Source organism: Protopterus annectens, chromosome 3.part0, assembly GCF_019279795.1.
Source record: "Protopterus annectens isolate FY-2018-M chromosome 3.part0, PAN1.0, whole genome shotgun sequence".
NCBI lineage: Eukaryota > Metazoa > Chordata > Ceratodontiformes > Protopteridae > Protopterus > Protopterus annectens.
In genome coordinates this window covers 1792004134-1792028222 of record NC_056731.1, presented here as the reverse complement: position 1 = coordinate 1792028222, position 24089 = coordinate 1792004134, and the positions used below count along the sequence as shown (strand labels likewise).

Genomic DNA, 24089 nt, shown 5'->3' with positions numbered 1-24089 from the left:
GTGTCTTTGTCCAGATTTCTCACTCTATAAATATATATTCCTCTGATTCACACTGGTACTACACCCTCATATGTAGTATACATTTCACTGATTCACACTGGTACTACACCCTCATACGCAGTATATATTCCACTGATTCTCACTAGTACTACACCCTCACACTTAGTATACATTCCACACATTCACACTGGTACTACACCCTCATATGTAGTATATATTCCTCTGATTCACGCTGGTACTACACCCTCATATATAGTATATATTCATCTGATTCACACTGGTACTACACCCTCATACTTACACTGGTACTACACCTTCTTACCTAGTACAGATTCTGGTCCAGGGTGCTGCACCGCATACTTAATATGTATTCCACTGATTTACATTGGTAAAACACTGTCATACTTAGTTTATTTTCCACAGATTCACAGTGGTACTGCACCCTCATACTTAGTATATATTCTACTGATTCACACATTCAATTTTGCTGTTTTAAGGCTCACAGTTCAGTAGAACCCCAGTAAATCCACTAAACAGCCATAGTATTGTAGAAGACAGTTCAGTTATGAACAAAAATGTACAGATGAAAATTTCTTTATAAAGTTAGTGTTCTAGAAAGCATAGAATTGGTACAATAAATGAGAGATATGTCTGTACAGTTTATAATCCACTACCCTTCTGTATGATTCCACCACTCAGTCTCACAAAGGAGCTCTATATCTCGACTTTCTAATAGAACTGCTGACCACAATATCAGTTGTAGAACTGCATTTAATAGTAGTGAAGAAAGGTGTGTAAGTATTTTAAAACAATATATTAGCTATTGCACGGTACTTACAAATGGCTGTAATTTTTACTGAAGGAGATGTGACACCAATTTTCTTTTTTTGGTTTGTTGACCAGTTAATCACTGTGAGCTCATCAGAAGTAAAATAACAATAAACATATAGCTTATATAGCAACAAACAGTGCAGTAAAAAGTATACAGTTTGAGTAATACTATACCATAACACCATTAGCTGCTTCAACAATTTTAAACTCACCCTAAAGAACTACGTAGTAAATAATAAAATCTGCCCCTGCATCAATCCAAATAGATAAACATCCTACTCTTCCTGAGCCTTCCTGTACTTACCCCAATCTTTACCCATCAAAACCAGTAGGAAACTCTTTTTGATCTGTAAGTTACTTTAAGCAACTCTTTCTTACTATAAATCTCACCTTAACTATCATTCTAATCCCTCACCCCTTTAAAACTACCCCACTAGGGTTTTTTCTTTTCCTTTATTAATTCTTTCAACCTAACACTACCCCTCTAGTGATCTTTTCCTTTCGTAACTTTCACGCTATTTCAATATTACAAAAAAAAAAAATGTGCGTGTGTGTCTTTCACACACACACACACACACACACACATATATATGTATATATTGTAAATTACTCTGTTTTTCTCTCTGATATTGTAACTTCCCAAAATGTATTAGTCTGTATTGTACTGTAATTTCTGTAAATTCTGTAAATTCTTGTAAAATACTGTGTAATCATGTGTTTGTGGAGCTTTTTGTTCCCGGGCCTCCTCTGAAAATGGGCTCTTGTCCCAGTCGGACTTTCCCGGTCAACAAATGTCAATAAATAAATACTCAAACAGCAGCAGCTAAGAAAGAAAGCAAGCTTTGGGGATCAGGTATTGGATAAGCATGGTTTTAGAAAAAAAGAAGGAGGTCTTCTGCATGTTCTAATACAGAACAATATTTGGCAGGCAGTTGGGAGGGCATGAAGTTGGGTTGTGAGAAAATGTTTTGCCTTTTCCTGGTGAGCAAAGTAAAAAATAATGGAAGGACAAAAGCTGAAAATCAAGGACGATTATAAATATTACTCCAGTTCCCTTAAAAAGATAATAGACAAGCAGGTTTTGCATTAGCATGAATTTTTTAATAATAAGTATGAAATTCTTATGTCTGTCATTACTCTCTGACTGTAATCTTCAGTGATTTATCAGAAAATCAGAGACATTTGAGAGATATGCTTATAACTCCCCCCCCCCCCCGCACACACTGCATTTCCTGAATTTACTGCATAATCTGGATTATCTGCATCAGAATTACATGATCCACCATGGATACAGATTAACTCACTTCTGGAACACTAGAATGGGCTGTTTACATGGTTCCCTGTAATCATACAAAGTAGAAAACTGCATATTCACTAAAATTCCCAAGGTATTTCACTAAGCTGAGAATTCCACTTATATTGCCATGCAGGAAGAATAGTAGTTGTGTGGGTTTGGGTATTTATTTCTACACAAAAGCACAAAATTTGATTTACTGATGTGGAATGACAGCTCACATTCTCTGAGTCACCTACTATTTATTTTGTTTGTAAAGATTTTCACTTGTTCAACGATAGTCAAAGTCATTTCCTGTCAAACTGTGCTGTAATCAACTCTAATTTTATCAACTATAACTTTCCAAAAGTTTTTCTCTTTTGTTACTGTTGTGCTGTGATGAAGTTAGCAGGGGATGTAAGTAGTGAAGCCCCTCAACATAAATGCTTGTTGTTTCTTTATTTAGGTGTCTTGGGTTCAGTTATATGTTCCACAGCAGAGAAATGTAGCATACATGACCTATCAGGGCCTCTGGAATTACTATTTAACAATAGCTTGCAAACAGGCTTTGTGCCTCGTTAATGGAGAAAGGCAACAGTCATCCTCTGCACAAAGGTGGGCCATCTACAGACCCTGGAAACTATAAGTCTCACTAGTCTTGTATGTAAAGCCATGGAAGGAATTAGCATAGAAATGATCAAGAGATGTATAGTAAACCTGCAGACACTGGACCCAACCCATTTTGGTTTTGTCAAGGGCAGATCATGCCTACTCAATGTGGTGGAGTTCTTTGAGAAAGTAGCCAAACCAATGGATGATGGGGAAAAATGGTTCACACTGCCTACCTTGACCTGGCTAAGGCATTTGATGCAATACCGCACTTGGGCGTTGTTGACAAACTCAAGAGGTTAGGTACAACTTGTATGTGACCCAGTAGATAGCCAACTGGCTCATAGACAGGACCCAGGAAGTTAGAATTGGGGAGTGCACCTCTACTAAGAGGCCAGTCACAAGTGGAGTCCCTTAGAGATCAGTCCTTGGACCGCTCCATTTTGGCATTTACTTCTCAGAAGTCAAGGCCAATGTCAGTGGTCTCTGGCTGACTAAGTTTGCAGATGATTGCAAATTAAGAGCTGTCATTGAATCCTACACTGACACACTGGTGTCAGAGCCATAGACTAAAACTAAATGCCATAAAATGCATAATAGTATCCTTTGGGAAGTCATCCACTCCTGGTAACCATCATATTGACAATACATCCCTTAGAGTTGACCCTGTAGTCAGTGACTTAGGGACACACAGATAGTAATCTAGCCTTTGACCATCACATGCCTACATTAGTGAAGACATCATTCTGTGTTGTGCAACTTATAAATAAAGGTATGGCATCTAAGTGCAAGGAAGTCATTGTTCCACTGTATTCGGCATTCATCAGACCTATCATTGAGTACAGTGCCACCTTTGGTATGTACGTAAGCAGGCATATCCAATAATTGGAATGTCCACAGAGGTTCCTCACTAAAATAATACAGGGTGTAAGTAACATGTCCTATGCATACCGGCTCAAGGCCTTATCCCTGTATTGTATCTTCTACAGGCTTTTGAAAGGAGATCTATGCCTGACATGCAGGGCATTGTCAGATCCCACTCTGATGGTGCACCTGCTTATCCACAAAACAAACATCACCAGGATTACCCATTCTAAAGACTTAAACCTTGCCTGTGATATAAATAGGACCTGCTAGAGAAATAAGCATGTATCCCAGAGACAACCCCATCTGTGGAACAGGCTCCCCATCCATGTGAAGCAGAGTTCCTCCCTAACCCAATTCAAGTGCAACTTGGACAATTGGATGGGAAATAGGAAATTCATCCTTGGTTTGGCACCTATGTCTCTAACAGACACAGGCAACCTGTAAATGGTTCATCTCCCAGGCCCCTGCATGTAAATGTTTAATCTCCCAAACCCCTGCTTACACTCATCAAGGGTATCAGAATTTGTCAGATAATTGGAATGCATGGCTAGGCTTAAAAAGGCCCTTGTGGTCGTTACTTAGTAAACATCAATGAACCTATGAGATGTTTGGATGTAATTGTTGAATTTCATGGTAATGTAGGTACATGAGATAGAATCTGTTTCATAAAGTATGGTTGTACAGGTCAATGAGTTCAAGTGGGCAATTTAGAAAATTTTCTGATGCTCAAGCAACTACGTACAGTTTGGTGAAACCAGAAGAGGAAGACAGAACACAAACACACAAAATAAATGTGAAAATAAATCCATTTGTTGCACATGCAAAGCAAACATTTGGGAAAGTGCATGCACAGAAATAACTCAATATACAAACCTAACTGCCAGGTTTCATAGAGTTGTGTAAAGACAGGAGTGGTCCATGGTCCACAAAACTAGTATAGCTTGAAGTCCCAATACAGCTATGGTGAACACCCACAAAGCAGTCTACTGTTTAACTGGGATCAATATTATTCCCTAAGATGTACGGTGACCAAATAGCCCACTCCATCCAGGGAACCTTAAGCCCAGCCCTGTACATACATACACACAATACCACAATTAAACATTAATGTGCCATCTGGGAATAGGTATGTACACATAATAATACATATGCTACATTAAGCATCATTATCTGTCTATAGCTTCATGTTCCACATTATTAAACAAATAGCTATGTATAAATATTGGTACTAATTGTTATGTATGCATCCCTATAACAATGTGCCTGCTTGTCTATGCATGGCATTGTCACACATCCCAGCACCTTGCCTTGAAGAACAGCACGTGTCATGCAAGATTAAAGCTATGGGCTGTACATGAACCACTACTTGTAGTTCATGGTCTTATTCCTTCACTCTCCACTTGTAGACTGTGTACATTTACAATTCTGCAGTCACAGGCTGTGGCAATCGGTGGCTGTGCATTTACAGGACATTCACCTATTCACCTTTCCTAACTGACTTGGTAGGGTGATGATGCTCTACCAGAAGAGACAAGGCCTCAGGTGACCTTTTCATGAACTCTCAGTTAGTTCAGATGATGGCCAGCTGTACTTGGCAATACTATTCTGCAGTGAGTACAGACACAGGCAAATGCTGTAGAACTGTTCTTAGTTTAATACATTTTCATTTTTTGTATTAGGTAAAAGTTAAGTAGATGACAGTGTTATTTTAATGCATTCAATGTTTCCTATGCAATGTATTTCTTTGTCAATTTCTGCAGCTTTCGATGGGTTTGGGATCAGTGCAACAACTTTAGGTTACTTCTTTATTTTACAGCAAGTCTCCCTGCATTCATCACAACCTCTGCTAATTTTATCTATATAGATAGATAGATATTTGTATACCAACTCCGAGATTGCACACTAAGAGGGAAAGGGCAAATTCCCAGTCCCTGCTGCTCTGTTGGTATAGAGGGATAAGCCCTGACTATGACCCCACCAATTGGGGTTCAATTAGCATCTCAGGTAATTGATAGAACGACAGTGGAGGTATGCGCATTACCATCCTGTGGGACGGTGGTCTTGTGGTCATTTCCCACACAGTCCGTGGTGGAGGCCAGGGTTATGTCAAGAAGGGAGAATATAGTCTAAACAGGAATTCAGGTGAGGCCATTGAATGAGCTGCTGTTTAGGTGGGGCAATATGCAGCACATCCCTATTGCACGCCTGCCCATTAGATGAAACCAAGAGACCAAAAGTGGGGGGGTGGCAGGTAGGGAATAACAGAACCATGCAGAATGTAGTTAGCAAAGACTCCCATGACACCCTTTGTTTCCATGACTGATCTTAATGGAACTGGAGAAAATCCAGGGGGATAGAAGTAGCTTGTAGACCCAGTGTGGATGTGGGTCAGTAGGTAGCGAGACCATAGGATGATGTAGGCCCCCAAAAAATTCCCAGTCCCTGCTATACTGCAATCTCACACAAACAGAAAAAAGCTGTACAACTCAATTGAAAAACAAACAAATCTGTTAGGGGAAAAATATAAAAAATGTACAATAAGCTGGTTGCATAAGTGTGCACACCCTTAAACTAATACTGGCATTTTAACAAGATTGTGTGTGTGTATGTATATCTATATATATATATATATATATATATATATATATATATATATATATATAATTGTCTCATGAAACAATTTACAGTCAAAACAGCAAATCAAAAAAGAGTGATCATTTTAAAGGAAACCTAATATGACTGAAAACTGCAGATGCTATAAGTAAAGTTTTGCAGGGGAGCAAGCCTACTTTACTCCCCACAACTCCTGCTAATTATACATACTAACTTCGAGATTGTACAACAGTGAGTAAGAGCAAATTCCCTTACCCCGTTGCACCTTGATAACGTACAAAAAGCTGCCAACAAGAACTCCATTGAGAACATTCGCTCAAATGAGTATTCCCTTATTTTTTACACAGTTAAAAAGCATTTTATTTATATGTAATTCATGAATAGATATTCAGATATAAAATATTAAATGACTGATTAGCCAAACATCAGTAAATTCTGTAGTTTTAGAAGGAAAGTTGGACTTGGTAATTCATCTTCTACAAGGAGAGTAAAGTAACAGCTGAATGTCCAAGAATATTTCAATAAGAACTGTAAGTCCTACTGATGTTCCAGGTATAGAGGAGATGAGGACTGGTACTAAAAATCTAAGATGAAAGCATGCATTTATTTATGTTTTTATTTTTGCAGCTCAGATTGTGACGTGTGAGACCAGACTAAGAGACCAGTGCAAAGGCACAACATGCAACAGGTAAGTGCTCTTTGTCAGGGGAAATGTCTAAAGAGTAGCAAATGCTCTATGCATTTTTTTGACTTCTCTGACTGCTATCCAGATTTGATAATAAAACTCTTTTGCTGTTCTAGATATGAGTGCCCTGCTGGCTGCTTGGAGAGCAAAGCAAAAGTTATTGGAAGTGTGCATTATGAAATGGTAAATATTGCATGCCTGTGGGTGTTTTAATTCTTAGTATCTTGTCTTAGGATTAATTTAATTCATTGACTGTCATAGCATACTGTATAATAGTAGAACAGATCTGTGATTCTCATTTATACTAGTGTGTTTTCAAATAACTATTTTTTATATTAAATTAATTTTGGATAGTGATTCTGCCACGTTATAGGCGTGGCAAACTGCAACTTTTCTGGTTCACTTTTTTCTGTCTACTTTCATCATGTTGAGGGCAGAGCTAGGCCAAGATGGCATAAAAAGCATTTTCTACACGGCTCCACTGTAATGGACAAACTTTACGGATGAAGCCTACATACTTTTAGTTGAGACAAGGATTCCCAACATGCAGTTAGCCATTTGGACTCACAAAAATGGAGGCAAATGAATAACTGGCCCCGCTGGTAGAGAGGAGCACTTATGTGAAGTGTCCAAGTACAACATAGCAGCAAAATTCAACAATGTGACAGATCTAGCTGTGAAAATGTTGTAGGATACATCCTCGATCAAACAAGAGGACCAGAAGTTTAAAGATGCACTGGAATTCTGCACGGTTAAGATGGACTTGTTAGAATTTGCCATAAAATTGCATGCTTCTAATCTGCAAGAGAACTCGTCTGCCATCATGCAATAGAACTACAAGCTGCAGATGCTGAGGGAAAGATTGATCTCCAGAAGACTGCAGCAGATGCAATAATCTCAAATTAACTTCATTAAAAGAAGGCACAGTAAAGGATAATGCGGCACATTTTTTAGAGAAACACTTAAGAGAAGCACTTCATCTGCCACTGTACTCTCCAATATCTACTGAGAGAGCATACAGGATGCTTTGTGTACTGCCTGCCAAGACAGATCATATTTAAACTTTTAAATGAGGAGGATTAATATTTGCTATTAAGAAAAGCTAAGGAGGACAAACCTTTTTATTTTATGTGGCCAAAGGGTATGTTTATTTCAAGACTTTTAGCAAGAGACACAGAAAGTGAGACTGGCATTTTCTGAAGTGCGGCAGCTGTGCTACAAGAATAGTATCCCTTTCTCTATGTGTTATCCTGACATGTTTTAAGTAGTGAAATCGGTATCAGTCTTTTCACTGTGCTGAAGAAGTCCTGTGTTTCTTGCAAGATGACCTCCAGAGAGATTAGTTATATTAGGGCCGGGGAAATATGCAGCCAGTATTCATACTTCCATCATGGTAGCTACAACCCCATCAACAAGCCAAGACATCTAAATCGATCAAGGAATAATGAGAGTCCTGCTCATAACAAGAAGTTATCTGCAAAGCAGCTCTGTATGGGCTCCCATCTCCCAGAAAGCACCTGCTAGAAAAGTACTGTTAATCAGTCGGACTGTACTCAGGAAGGTGCTATATCTTAGGCATCAGACCTAGTACCCAAAACAGTGCTAATATCTGTTGATGCCAGATTGGGTCTGAAAAAGATCTCGGGAAATGCACTGCCCAAACCAAAGAAAGCCTCAGTTAAACTAAAAGGAGTTATATAGGCCTTGCGCAGGACTTGAGAGGATATAATGGTAACTGTTTTTGTATTATAATCCACTTGACTAGAATTAATTTGTCCACCTAACTCAGCAACTACATAGTAGAGTAGTGTATGTAATAATTCACTGTGTGTTATGCACTTTACTGACACGAATTTTCTTCTCTACAGGATTCTGTGTGTTAGCATTTAGGAAGAGACACATTTATTGTAGCTATAGAAACTAACAGATTTAATGTCTAGTGTTTAATTAGTCAATATTTTTCTTAATTTATGTTTTCTTTGTTTTATGTTATACTTCACTATTATAATGTAAAATATCTTTCTTTAAATATAAGAGGCCTCATCTCCACGGAAAGGGAGAGTAATTAAGTACTGGTTTTTGAAAGAAGAAATGCAACGCATTCCTATTTCAAGAATGCAAGGTAACTAAAAAGTACCAGATAGTGTTAAAAATGTATCTGGAATGGAGAGATAGTCCATTGCCTTAACTCTTCAACCAGAGCAGGGGTGCTCAAAGGAATGCAGCCCTCTTTGGGCTAGACATTACAGCAGAAACTTTCACACAAGCAAGGCAGATGGGTATTGAGGCTATTTACTGCTCCAGATGGAATATGGACATTAGGATCATAACAAGGATGACCCTATTTTTTTCTCTCAACTATTTTCAACAGTGGAGTCTTTTGGGAGGGGATTCCAGCATGGTAATTTTAGCAGGTGATTTCAGTGTGATTATTGATTCTGTTTGTGGAAGAAGTATCCTAAGAAGTGAGGCACGTGTAAAAGTGCAGATAATTTTACATGTGGCCATGAGCAGACGAGGATTTCTGGATATTTGGAGACTGAGAAAATCAGGGAATATTTAATTTATATTTCACCCCCCCCCCAGATGTCTAATAGTCTCCTTGATTATTTCTTAATATCTGCAAATGTCACTGGAGCAGTACTGGACTCCCAGATATGTCCAGCATGAAACACAGTTCATGAGATGGTAGTCATAGTTTTTTCCCCACAAGAATCAACTCCCATTGAATGCATATGGAAAATGGGTCCTCAGATTCTTAGGGATGTCCAAACTAAATCCCAGATTCAGAAGTTTGTATGGCAGTTCATATGTCATACTTCACCCCACTCTATGCGTATTGAAGTATGGTGGGAATCCCTTAAATTGGAGTTTTGTACTATATGCTCCTGGGTCAAAATTGCTAGACTCCCTTAGGGATAGCATCACTGACTTTGTGGAATAGACAGCCAAGCCTCTGAACAAATGTACAAAGTCTTCTTTCCTTATCCCCACTTTAATAAAGGAGTATAAAGCTATTCACCAAAACTTTGGTATTGCAAAGATGCAACTTCATGAAAAGAGCAGCAACCCAGGCATGGGGAGACAGAAATAGACCAAGAAAGGCTTTGGCATAGAGAAATAAACTTAGAAGGAAGGCAAGTATAATAATTCCAGGTTTCTGGGACCCTTACTCTTGTCAATTGTTTATTATTCCTAAAGGAATCAATACTGTTTCAAATCTTTTTTCAAGCCTTATATAAGGCCCCCAATTATGATGTAGCCTGTGGAGAAAGATGCCATGCTTTTATTTAGGAAGCATGCCTTCCTAATCTCTCAAAGATACACAGGTTAACATTAAAGTTTCATATTACTAATGAAGAGATTACTAAAACTATTAAGACCATGAAAACTGTGAAAGCTCTGGGACCTGATGCAGAGCTATATGTTGCACTGCAGAAGGATCTAGAACTTGGGCTGGAATATCTTTTTTTTTTTTTTTTTTTTTAATTTCTTTCAGTCCTGAAGATCCATTAACAGTTTTCCTTTAGCTTATATAATTAGAGTTCTTCCCAAACACGATAAAGACCTTTCCAAACCCAGTAAGCTAAGTCCTATATCTCTAATCAGTGTTGATGTTAAGATCTTTGCCAAAATATTGGCTATGAGAATAGAAGGGCTTCTGCCACAAACTATATTAAACAAACCAGCAGATTTTATCAAAGGCAACAGTAGTACTTACCACCTTTGCACTTTGATCCTATATATTCAAGGAATCAGAAATGTACTTGAGCCATCTGCTGCACCTTTTTTGTGGAGTTTGAGAAAGTATTCAGTTCCATTTATTGGTGCTACTATGCAATTTTCTGCAGAATTTTTAAACATGGTCAAAGCCCTTTTTTCTACACCCTGGCATTAGTTTTGGCAAACAATATCATCTGTGATGACTCTGAACTGTAAAGATGCACAGAACAAAACTGCACCCTCTTACATCTTTTTGTCATAGCTTTTGAATCTCTATAAATAGGGCAATCAGCATACATACAGAGATGTTGGGCTGGAATATGTATGATATCGAGACTAAAGCCCTTATGTGTGCAGATAACTGTCTGATCTTCACCAGCATGCAGATGCAGGATATTTTTACTGTTCATGCTTCATTAGAAGATTTTGGGGCTTTATCTGGTCTGTGGGTCAGCATCTCCAAAATGGCACTATTCTCAGTTAATGCAGCTGCCAAATCTCTACTGGCTACAGGGCTCCCACTCCCTTATCACTGGATGAATAAAAACCCTGATATACTTTGACTTTGCATTCTTCTGACATCCAAAAATCAACTGAAGGTTAACACATGGAATATTTATTTTATTTCTTATTTTACATTTGTTTACCAGGAAAATCCCAACTGGACAAAATGTCTTTCTTCAACAAAGGCCCAGGGAGAACAGCTCCACATTTATAAATAACAGTAAGATATATATACAATGTAGAGATACAAATACTGATTCAATCTCAAATACAAGTACAAAATGAAAATACAGTTATACATTTCACTGATACAATAATATAGTCTAGATAGGATACAAAGAATAGCAGTACTGTGATTGTAGATAGTGTGAAGGCTACCAGCCTAGCTAGATAAAATTTTGTAGATATTTCTATGTCATTGTAAATATCAATGCAATCCACCAGCTTGTGTTACAAGTGTAAAGAGAACTATATGTTATGATTAAACTATATGTTGTACTGAGCTTCAAAAATGTAACCACAGTGCACCCTGCTGGAAGGAAGCTATTAAGTAAAAAAATACCACTCTGTTTGATCTCAAGCTCAGAGACAGGATGTCTGGACCAGCAAATTCTTTCTGTTGTTTTAAGACAGAGATAATTGCTAGATTTTACATGTAGAAGTGTCTTTTATTGTTGTGACTTCCTGGCCAGGTGCAGCTTACAAAGAAATATGAATTCTGAGTTTCTGTTAGCCTGAGAACTAAAGGAGAAGTGATAAAAACGATTAATGTGAAATGAGCCAGCAGTACTGAGTATTATCAATTTAAGATTCTCAGAGAGAAAGATTGAGAATTTTGATCTGGATCTGATAACTCACCAGCACATGCTTGCTCTGTATGTAAGTAGTATTTAGAACAGTGATTTCTTTTAGAGTTTAATAGAAATATAACCAAATTAGCCCAGCTGTTTTCTATATTTATGTCAGGCTGTCCTACAATATTGTTTTAAAAGTCTCTTGTGTTTTCTGAACTCTTGATTAGCACTGTGTTTAACTGATGAGATTTGTCTTGTGTTTTTATTATTTATTAGTAAATATTTTTAAAGCTTTCAACTGTGGCCATTTTGTGTAGAGATAATTTTTTTTTCAAAACAGGTTTATTGTTTTAACATATAAGAGAAATATCATAACAATTTTATACAAGTAATTAAAAATAGGTATTATTATAATATTCAACAAAACAACTAAAGTATTTACAAAGACATCCACTACAATCAGATCAATTAATTAAACTAAAATACCATGCTATTGAAATTAAATTTTTTTAACAAATTTTGTAAATTATCCCATACAATAAAATAAGATGTTTTTCTATTTGTTCTAGTCCTAAATGTGTTTATTTCCATATGGCACACTATATTCAGAACATTTTTAAATTCATTGAACGAAGGAGGTGTATCTGAAATCCAATTTCTAGTTATTATTTTCCTAGCCACTGCTAGAATAGACCATAACAAGGGAAGCTTAACCTTTTTAACACTTTGAGGTACAAGTGTGTTGAATAATATAAGAGATTTAGAAATAATGAAATTATCTGTAAAAAGAGCCTGCAAAAATTCATTAATTGACTTCCAGTATTCTTTCAATTTTATACAGTCATAAAACATATGAGCCCAGTCAGCATTAATTTCTACATTACATCTCTTACATAGATTATCTTTATTATTTATTTTATTCATCATCAAAGGTGTATAAAAAGATCTATGTAAAAATTTCCATGTATAAAGTCTCCAGACAATGGAAGACGTAGTTCTATAAGCAGATTCCAATATATATTGTTTATCTTGTTGATTTGGTGGGTCCCCATTAATAGAAGTGAAATAATTCCAGTATGAATCTACACTGTAAAAAGTTTCTTGTCTGATAACTTTATGTATGTATGAAAGTTTACCTTTATCAGAAACTTTATGTTGTAAATTTAATATCAAGTAATCAATTAGTGTTGGAATAGATTCTTTAACAGTTATAGACATTAAATCTATTTTATTAATGAGATGTTGTCTAAAGGTCTGAACCTCTAACCAGCAAGTTTCTCTTAGATCAAATTCTTGTTTTAAGAAATCTAGATTTTTAACTTTATTATCAGATATCAACTGATACCAGTACTTTAGATCATTATCTATAGCTAAATGAGTTCCTTCAGAAGTAGATGACAAAAGCATACCCTGAGTATACATTATAGGAAATACAATAAAATTCCATTCCCTATACTTAGGGTGCATGAATATAAAGTTACGATAACTAATAATAATAATATTTAATGGGTAACAAACCATATGTTTAGGTGTAATAGGTGAAGTACAAAATTCCTTTAGTAACCATAACATGGAGTTATTTACAATCATATTTTTATGTGTTAAGGAGATTTTCATGAAGTGTATACTAATTAGCTCCCAATAATCTTTCCATTTTGTGACATATGACTGATCTATTAATAAAGTAATAACTTTTACAATAGAAGAGATAGTATATAAATTAAAGTCTGGAAAAGAAATACCCCTTGAGACCAGCTATTAGTATGTTTCTTTAATGCAATCCTAGGTCTATTAGGTGCCCATAAGAAATTTAACATTAGTGTGTTCAGTTTCTTGATAATTATTTTTGTAGGTTGAAGTATTATTGATTGTATTAAGTATAAAATCTTGGGGAATATTATCATTTTAATAATTGTAAGTCTCTCCTCCATAGTAAAAAACATATTATTCCGGTATTAAAAGATTTTGTATATTAAGAAAACAGGTATTATAATTATTATATATAATAGATTTAATATCTTTAGATAGTATTATACCTAAATAAGTTATCTGACCTGAATTGGGTACATATTTAGTAAAATCACTAATGAGAATATTTTTCGTGTATATATAGGTAGTATTTTAGTTTTTCTTCATTGAATATTAAACCAGAAATACTTTTAAAATTCATCATGTTATCAAATAGAGACTGTATAGAAGAATTAGATCCTGCTGATGTAATTAGAACATCATCTGCAAAAAGTTGAATTTTGGATGTTGTATTTTCATCTATTTCAAAACCCTCTATGTCAGTACTGTTTCTGATCAAATTAGCCCAAGGCTCCATTACTAAAGTGAATAATAGTGGAGAAAGTGGACATCCTTGTTTTGTACCTTTAAGAATGGGTATTTTTTGTGAAACATATGTTCCTACCTTAATATAAGCCAACGTTCCTTTGTATAAATGTTCAATTAGATTTACAAATGCATCCGAGAACTTTATGCACTTCATTAAGGTAAACAGATAGTCCCAACTTACTGAATCAAATGCTGAACTTATATCAAGACTAATAAGTGTTAAATCTTTCTTTTTCTATTTGCAAAATCTATTAATGTTAAAGTTCTTCTTATATTATCAAAAGTATTTCTATTTACAATGAAGCCTGTCTGATCTATATCTATAATGCCGGGAATGATTGTCTTCAATCTATCAGCAAAGATATTCATAAACATTTTATAATCAACATTAAGTAATGAGATAGGCCGATATGAAGAACATCTAGTTGGATCTTTATTAGGTTTTAAAATTGGCGAAATAAATGTATATTGCCAAGATGGGGGGGGGTTATTAACTCAGTTTGGGCCAAAATAAAAACCTTATGTATTAATGAATATGTATTTTTAGAAAGGATTTTATATATCTCTGGTATAATACTATCATTACCCGGTGCTTTGTTTGATTTAAGCTTATTTATTTGTGTAATAACTTCTGTATATGAAATACTCTTGTCCAATAGTTTAATCTGTTGTTTATTAAGCTTTTTATTCATATTTGTGGTTATAAACTCCTTTATTTTATCTTTAGGTTCCATGTTAATATTATTATGGTTAATTTTGTGAAAGTGATTTCTAAATTCATCTAGTATTTCTGGTATACTAGAAACATTCTTCTTTTTCCTTAGAGAAAAGATTTCTTTGATATATGGTTTTGTTTATTCAACCTTTTTGTTTTATTTTTAAGTCTATGTAAGTATTTGGGGCTTATTGAATAAGACAAAAACTTGTATTTCTCTAAAGTTATTTTAACTTTGAGTTAAAATTTCTTTGTATTTCTCATTTAGTTTGTTTATTTCTTCAATAACTTTCTTGTCCATAATATTTTCTTTATTATTATGCTTATAAGAGTCTAATTTACTTTGAATATCTAACAATTCCTTATCCCAAGATTTCCTTTTATTATTATACCATCTGATACTTTGTCCATATAGATATGATTTTAAGGCATCCCAGACATAAACAATGGAGACTTCAGGAGTGTTATTTATGTCTGAAAAATGTTTTCCTTCTGGAAGTACATATTCTTTATGGTCTTTTGGTTCAGTTAAGTATGCTGGTATCCTTTGATCTGAACATTATGAGTATTTTTATCATGAATTCAAAACAATTGAATTATGATCAGATATAGGACATGAAATGATTTTGGAATTAATTAAATCTGTTACCATCTGGTTAGAAATAAAGACCCTATCTATTTTTGAATAAGTTTTGTATCTGTTAGAAAAAAGGTGTATGGTAATGATTTTGAATCTATCTGATTATTAATATCATTCAAATGATAAGAATTAGCAAAATCCTTTAAATGTTTTGCATTAGATGTAATTCTTCTCTTTCCTATAGTGGTAGTATCACTTTCATGTAGTATACAATTAAAGTCACCAGCTAAAATAATATCTCCTATAGAGAATGATATGATCTTATCAAGATGATGTTTCACTGTATTAATACCAATTCCAGGTATCCAATATACATTAATTAAAGTGTAAGTCTTCCCATTAATTTGTATTGTAACCATACAAAACATTCCTTTGTCATCCTGATAAGACTTAATGGTTTTAGGAATGGGCATACTTTTATTCCATAAAATAGCCACTCCTCTTTTTTCTGAGTGTGCTCTGAACTAACCAATACTGTATATTTGTTTGTGGCTAGTTTATCAATATCTTTTTTCAAGAGATGGGTTTCTTGTAGGAAGACTAAGTTGGCCTTATGTAAATTAATGTATCTTATTAGGCTTGCCCTTTTACATGGATTATTCAATCCATTAATGTTTAAAGAAATTCCTTTTAAAGATGTCATTTGGCATTTTTAAAACTTAAGAATCTTATGATCAAAATAACAAATAACAAGATAAGTAATGTTACATCTCCTCCTTTAGGTGTACCTTTAAATATAGCTGTATTTATTGAATCTCTTATGGGATTTCGTATAGGATTCAATTTTGTTTGTAGTGACAATGAATGTACAAGATATATTGTGGATGTCAAAACTATATACAAATAACAATGAACAAGTGAAAATAATGTAAGGATTAAACCTTGCATCCAGCCTGGAGTTATAAACTCCAACTTAGAGTAGTATTTACCACTCAAGTTAACCCCCTACCCTAAGCAGCAGTACGTCAGCTACCACCTTATCAATTTAATACTAGTTATATGTAACTGAAGTTAACAGTTTTCAATTCAATTATCTAGCAAGACAAGACTACACATTTGGTAAAACAGCATCATATAAACTAAAATAAACCTTTTTTTTTTTTTTTTTAAAAAACTGTTCATACTACTATATACATCCATGTAATATAAAACACTTGTATTCAAATAGCATTCAAATAATCTTGATGTTAGAAATCAAGAGGAGAGAAAAATAAGTTCTAACATTCATTTAAATCAAAAACTTTGGCTAATGATTCAGACATTACATATATTAGGATGCATCTATTTTCTGTCATGTAAATACAGTTAACAGCTTCCAAAAAAAACCTTGAATTGCTTGTATATGAGCATTTACTCAAACTCATTATTGCCAATAGAATAAAATATTGTATTCATAGAAATTGTTATAAATCATACTTCATAGTTAAGCAGATTCTCAGAAACATTTATATACATATCTACATACACACACATACAAACACACACACACACACACATATATATATATACATACATACACACATACACACACATATACACATATACATATATATATATATATATATATATATATATATATATATATACACATGCATACACACACACACATACAAACACACACACACACACACACACATACACACACACACACACACACACACACACACACACACACACACACACACACACACATACACACAAACACACACACACACATACACACACACACACACACACATACATATATATATATATATATATATATATATCTGATCTCACTGAGTTGTATCTTTACTGAGCACCATCTTACATTGCTGTCCCTTCAATAAATCTGTCTGCTTTATACAAAATAATGCACAGCAAACACATTTTAGTAACCAGATTTTACAAACATGCTATACTACTGCTTTAAAATATATCACATGACAATTTCTTCCAGTATAGAGTTATAAAATTATTTATGCTTGTCAATCAGATGAATTAAATGAGTTATAGTAATGTATATGTTTGGGACATAGGTTTTTAACACATATTATTAATCTGCTATTCCTGTATCTGTGATGTGTCAGTGTGATATCTAGGTCAAAGGTGAGACTAGCTGCTTTCAGCTTCTCTGTGAGAATTCTGAGAGTTGAAGCTTTTGAAGTAGCTCATGAACACTGTGCATGAGACAGCCCACATCCCAGATTGTCTCTCTCTTAACATTTTGGTGGGAAACTTATTAAAAACTAGTGACACACATTCATTTAGCGGTATAAATGCATCTAAACATGACAAAACCTTCACAATGCATTCTGCAGGTTATTACAGACTCTATGTAAGTGAAATCAAGCCCAAAATTATTAATAAGTAACAAAACTCAACATTTTTGTCCCACCTCAACTCCTATGCAAATCTTATTATTTACTGTGTCTATATGATCAAAAGCATTTCTGTATATTAATATAGAAAAGAAAAGAGAGTAGAAAGTAAAAGGGTGTAAGGCAGAAATAAAAAAAATGTAAGAGAAAGCTATAAGAAGTATATACAATAGAATGTTACTTACTGTTTATATTAATAGAGTTAAAAATAAAACATATTATTTACTATTATTTAGTTCTAATTATTATTAGTTAAAGCATGACAGATTATTTACAAACAAGCATAAGCAGTGTAATCAAGAAAGTATAATTAGGAATAGCATTTGAAGAACATATAAACTTTTAAAGGAAAAAAAATGTATCAAATTACTGACCTTATTTTTCCTCTTCAGAAAGAGAAACAAGTTAAATCACAGCTTGCCATTAAATCTCCAGATATTTTGACTAGTTATGAAACAAAACATTTCTTTGCACACAGAGAATAACTTTGATTAAATCTTTTCAAAATATTTGTTGCTTCTGGAAATGCAGGAACTATATTTAAAAAGATTAATAATAAAATAAAATGATGAGAGAGAAAAAAAACATAGTACAAATCATTTGTTTTTAGTCTCTTCTTCTTCTCTGAAGTCTTCCACGAAGTTTCAGTTGCCAGTCTCTTTAACGAAGGACTAGCCCATTCCATTTCTTCTATTTTTCCAAAATCTTATTTTTTTTGATAAACAGTAAAGCAGAGTCTAGTCATCGAAAATTTTAGGACCATCAGGAAGGAAGATTTTAAGCTTGGCAGGAAACAGAAGGTATGTTTTAAACTGTGCTTTTTAAGCTCCCTTATTAGTGGCAGAAAAACTTTTCTTTTAGCTAATACCATGGAAGAATAGTCATTGTCAAAACGCACAGTTGTTTCATTAATCTTAACAGGAGCTTTGGCCCAAGCAGATTTAAGAACCATCTCTTTATCAAAAGATGATAGAAATCTAACTATAACTGATCTAGGATAGTTTTTGTTAGAGTTAGTATTAGCTATAGATCTATGTGCTCTTTCGATACCAAAAGAGAGTGCTTCTGGTAAATCTAAAGTTTTAGGGAGCCATGTTGTTAAAAAAGAAGTAATATTGTTACCTTCAATATTTTCTGGCAGTCCAAAAATCCTAATGTTATTGCGCCTAGACCTATTTTCCAGGTCATCCAGCTTTGTTTGTAAATGTGTATTTTGTTTCAGCAGAAACTCAATGTTGCTTTCCTCTTCTTGTATTCTATTTTCCATGTCATTCACAGCTTCTTCTATGCCTGTCATCTGGATCTTCTGTTATTGCAGGTCCGTATGTAACAAGTCTATTTGTTTTGTAGTTTTTTCTATGAAAGTGTCTATTTTAGTATCCATTTTATCCATCTTAGCAGTAAGTTGCTGGACTATAATTATCAGAGACTGAAGTTCTTTCTTGATGCTGGAGTCTTGAGAATTTGTCTTACTGGAACTCTTTTCAGACTGATAAACTGACAGGAAAATTTCCAAAGTAATTTCTGACAGGAATATTATTAAGATTTCCTTTCTTTTTTAGATATAGTTCAAGAACTATATAAAACAAACATATTTAGAAAGAAAATTACTTCAAAAATTAATTTTTTAAGTAATTAATTCCTGTCAATGTAATGAAATTGGTGGAGCTGAAGAAATCTGCTGCTATCCTGTGTTCATCCTTGGCCACGCCCCCCTGTGTAGAGATAATTTAAGTTCTTAGAGAGAGAGTACTTGCATGTATTTGGTGATACTGTCCAAGCCACTCCAATAGTCTTGCTGCTCAGTCACATTTACTGTTTGGATAACAGTAACAACACTTACTGTTTGGATAACAGTAACATTACACACTGAAATTGGTCACCCTTTGGAAAGGGCCTTATAGGAGCTGATATGAGTGGTTGGTGGTAGTCGGCACTACCTTATAGTCTGGGCAGAAAGGGGCACAGCTGGAGAACATATGCCAGCCTTCCCCAGGACTGTCTGCGTGTTTGAATATAAAGCAAATCTTAAAGTGTGTATGTGTGTCAGCTACTTGGGGAGGGACATGAAGCACTGGTTGGACAAAGAGGGTGCTGGAGGTTTTAGCTTGACCACTAGGCTGAGATCTGGACCATATAGCTGTGCCAGTGGGGAGTCTAAATGGAGATCTGGAGAGAAAGGGAGAAACTAGCCCCAGACTGACGGTGATCTCTGTGTCCTCTTAATGGAAATTGTACTTTACTATGGGTGTACTTGTTATCCCCTAATGTGCACACCCCTCACTGGTGTTAGTGGTGAGGATTGAGGCTCCTTGATTACTGGGCCAGTACGCTGGCATCACATATTAATTGTTTGGCAGTTCACATACTAACTGGCTTGTAGTGGTGTGGATAGTGAATTCCCTTAGTTTGTGTACAGTGATCATTGAATGTGTTTTCTAAATCAGCCACACAGTGAATATTCAGAATTCAGATCACAATTGTTTTATTCCTTTTGTTAGCTTAGTTAGTCAGGAAGAGCAGGCAAGCATGTTAGTAGAGGAGTACGGTAAGCTGACAATGAGCCAGTTGGCTGAGATGTGCCAGGCTAAAGGACTGGTGCATGGAAACCTGACTAAAGCAGACATGATTGCAGCTTTGGTCACAGCTGCATCAGAGAATAACAACCAGGAGGCCAATCAGACTGTTTGTGGAGATGTACAACACTCAGAGAATGGACAGCTCAACCTTTCTGCAGAGGACTTAAAAATCCATCTGGAGCTAAAGAGAATTGAGTTGGGGGCCAGGTGTTTGGAAACAGAAGCAGCAGAGAGGCTGAGACATCTACAGGCTGAGGAGAATGAGAAACTGCTACACTTGGAAGCTGAGGAGAAGGAGAGGCAGAGGTAGCATGAAAAGGAGATGCTGACTCTTTGCCAGAATCATGGAGGTAATGGGAAAGGGAAGCACAAAAGGTCAGAGAGGGTATGTAAACAGTATGAAGGCTCTGGGTATGTTTCCTGACCCCCTTACCCCATGGTAAAGCTGTCACTGTGTTGTCCTAGATATCTGATCATGATTTTTTTGATTATACTGCTGTTAAGAATTGTTTGCTAAATTTTTTTAAGCTAACATCTGCAGCTTACAGGTAAAAGTTTTGTGAGCATAGACGCAAGGCAGATGAAAGTGTGTGTGAATATGTTGCTGAACTGAGCACTTATTTTCATAGGTGGGTGATTGGATGTCAGATCACCACTTTTGAAGGGCTGGCAGACCTTTTGGCGAGGGAACAAGCCCTTAGCACTTTGCCTGTGAACATGAGGATCTGGTTAGCTGAAAGACTATGTGCTACTTCAGATGAGTTGGGGAAGAAGGGAGACCTATACCTAGCAATCAGAGCATCGCTGCACAGGAAAGGGACACCCAGTGCTGCTCATGGGTCTAAGGGAAGCCATGGTTGTCGGTCCAGACTGCCCCAACAGAATCTGTCAGTAGCAGGGGAAGCCACTAGTCCAGGTACATGTCCAGGACCTAGGGTTAAATGTTTTGAATGCAACCAGTGAGGCCATGTGGCATATAGATGTCCACGGAGGCAAGGTGGAGATCAAAAGGTGGGGGAGCCAGTAAGTGAGAAGGACAAAATGCCAACTGTAGGTTGTCCTGAGACAACAATGGTAACAGACTACCACAAGACTATATCCTATGTTAGTGAATGGCAAAGAGACAATTGCTAAGAAAGACACAACCTCTGATATAACCATTGTGAAGCCTGCAATGGTTGCAGAGGAACACTATCTGCTTGGGCAGTCTACTCCAGTCAGAGCTTTAGGAGGGACCCCATTCCAAATACCTTTGGCTAGGGTTCACCTTGACTGGGAGGGTGGAAAAGGACGCCAGCAAGTAGGTGTGTTTGAGGATATCCCAGCAGATGTCCTGATTGGGAATGATTTTGATAATACAGTACCATGTGCTCATGCAGTTACATGCAGTCAGGCTTGGAGAAAAGCCTGTGGGTCTGGTAGCCTGGGGGAGACCCAGCCAGACTGCAAACTTGCAGCCAGGACTGGTGAGTTGGTTACTTCAGGTAGCAGAGAGACATGAGGTGAGCCACAGCTGCCTGTGGGTACTGATGGTCCCTTGGACAGAGTGACTGCAAGGGCAGAGGTGAGTATTAGTACCCAGGCTGACATTGAGGCACTGCTGTCAGAGGATGCCAGACTTCTTGTGGAAGGGGAGCTGGGAAGGGTTACAAAGGGAGAGTTGAGACAGGCTCAGCTCTCAAACCTACCTTACAAGGCCTAAGGCAGTTAGCTAGTGAAGCACCTGATTCTCAAGGGAAGGGGGAATCTGTATACTGGGACAAAAGGTTACTGTATAGAGAGTGGGCCCCTGATGAAGGGCTAGAAGGTAAGAAAAGACAGCAGTTGGTAGTGCCTAGAGCCTACCATCTGGCACTTCTAGTCATAGCCCATGATATGTCTAGAAGTGTACATTTTATGCCAGGTCATATGGGCATAACAACGTACAGAGATGTATTATGCAGAACTTCTATTGGCCTGAAATTTCCAGAGATGTAACAGGGTACTGCAGGACCTGTGAGCAGTGCCAAAAGGTAGGCAAGGCAGGAGACAAAGTGAGGGTTTCTTTGATGCCTTTTCCTGTGATTGAGGAGCCATTTCAGAGGGTAGCTGTTGATACTGTGGGGCCTCTGAGTGCTACAAGATACCCTGAGGCAGTGGCTTTCTTCTCCATTGAGGCAGCAAAGATGACAAATGCTTTGTTAGAGATTTTCAGCAGGGTAGGTTTCCCAAAAGATATACTGACTGACAGAGGTGCCAATTTCATGTTAGACCTGCTGGCTTGTCTGTTGAAGTACTGTTAGGTGAAGCACCTGAAGACTACCCCCTACCATCCCCAGACTAATGGTCTAGCTGAGAGGTTAAACTCTACACTCAAGTCCATGCTTCTGGCATTTGCAGACAGTTTAAGAGGGATTGGAACAAATAATGACCCCATCTGTTGTTTGCTTGCAGAGAGATTCCCCAGGAATCCACAGGTTTTTCACCCTTTGAGCTGATGTATGGGCTTAGGGTGAGAGGGCCTCAAAATTTAATTTTAGATGAGTGGGAGGGTGAGTGTGAATCTCACAAGGAGTCTGTTGTGTCATATGTCCTAAACCTAAAGACAAGGCTCAGGGAACTCATTGGCTTGGCCGAGGAGAACCTGGCAGAAGCCCAACAGCAGAAAAAGGTCTGGTATGACAGGAATGCTCGAGCTAGAGTATGCTATAGGGTAGCAGGTAATGGTTCTCATTCCTGTCAGACATAACAAGCTGCAGGCAGTGTGTGAGGGACCCTACAGGGCAGTAAGGAAGGTCAGTGTGGTTATCTACATGGTAGAACTGCTAGACAGGAGGCAGGGGAAGAAATTGTACTATGTTAACATGATGAAACCTTACCATGATAGGGATGCCTTTGTGCTGAGTATTTGCAGTGGATTGCAGTAGGAGTCTGAATAAGACCTGATGACTGATCTCACTGAGGCTCGGACTGACACCTCAGTGGAAGGAGTAGCAATGTCCCAGCAGCTATCTCCTACCCAGGTATGAGAAATCCGAGCAGTGTTACAGGAGTTTGGGGACTTGTTCACTGGGAAACCAGGGTGCACCCACCTGGTGGAATACCAGGTGGATACAGGAATCCAAAGGCCTATTTGGCAGGCCTCTTATAGGATGCCTGAGAGGGTCAGACAGACTCTGGGGGAGGAGATACAGGAAATTTTGGAACTAGGAGTAATTCAAGAGTCCAATAGTCCCTGGACCTCCAAAGTGATGCTGGTGCTAAAGGAGGTTGGCAGCACCAGGTTCTGTATGGACTACAGGAAATTAAATAGGCACACAGAGTCAGATGCTTACCCCATGCCTAGGATAGATGAAGCCCTAGATCAGCTGGGTGAGGCTGAGTATCTTACCACCACTGATCTTACCAAGGGTTACTGGCAGGTGCCCTTGACTCCCATTGCTAGAAAGAGGTCAACCTTTGTGACTCCTTTTGGCTTATATGAGTTCGCAAAGATCCCCTTTGGGATGAAAAATACCCCAACAACTTTCCAGAGGCTGGTAGAGCATATCCTAGCATGAGCAGGAGGGTTTGCCCTTGC

General features: G+C 36.7%; 1 protein-coding gene across 1 annotated transcript in view; it reads left to right on the top strand.

The window, feature by feature from the left end:
- Positions 1 to 24089, top strand: part of CRISPLD1 (cysteine rich secretory protein LCCL domain containing 1) — a 694545-nt gene that overhangs the window by 378516 nt on the left and 291940 nt on the right. Inside the window, exons 8-9 of the mRNA XM_044065835.1 lie at positions 6821 to 6881; positions 6995 to 7061. Coding sequence (XP_043921770.1) covers positions 6821 to 6881; positions 6995 to 7061 — 128 coding nt within the window. The remainder of the gene's footprint in view (positions 1 to 6820; positions 6882 to 6994; positions 7062 to 24089) is intronic.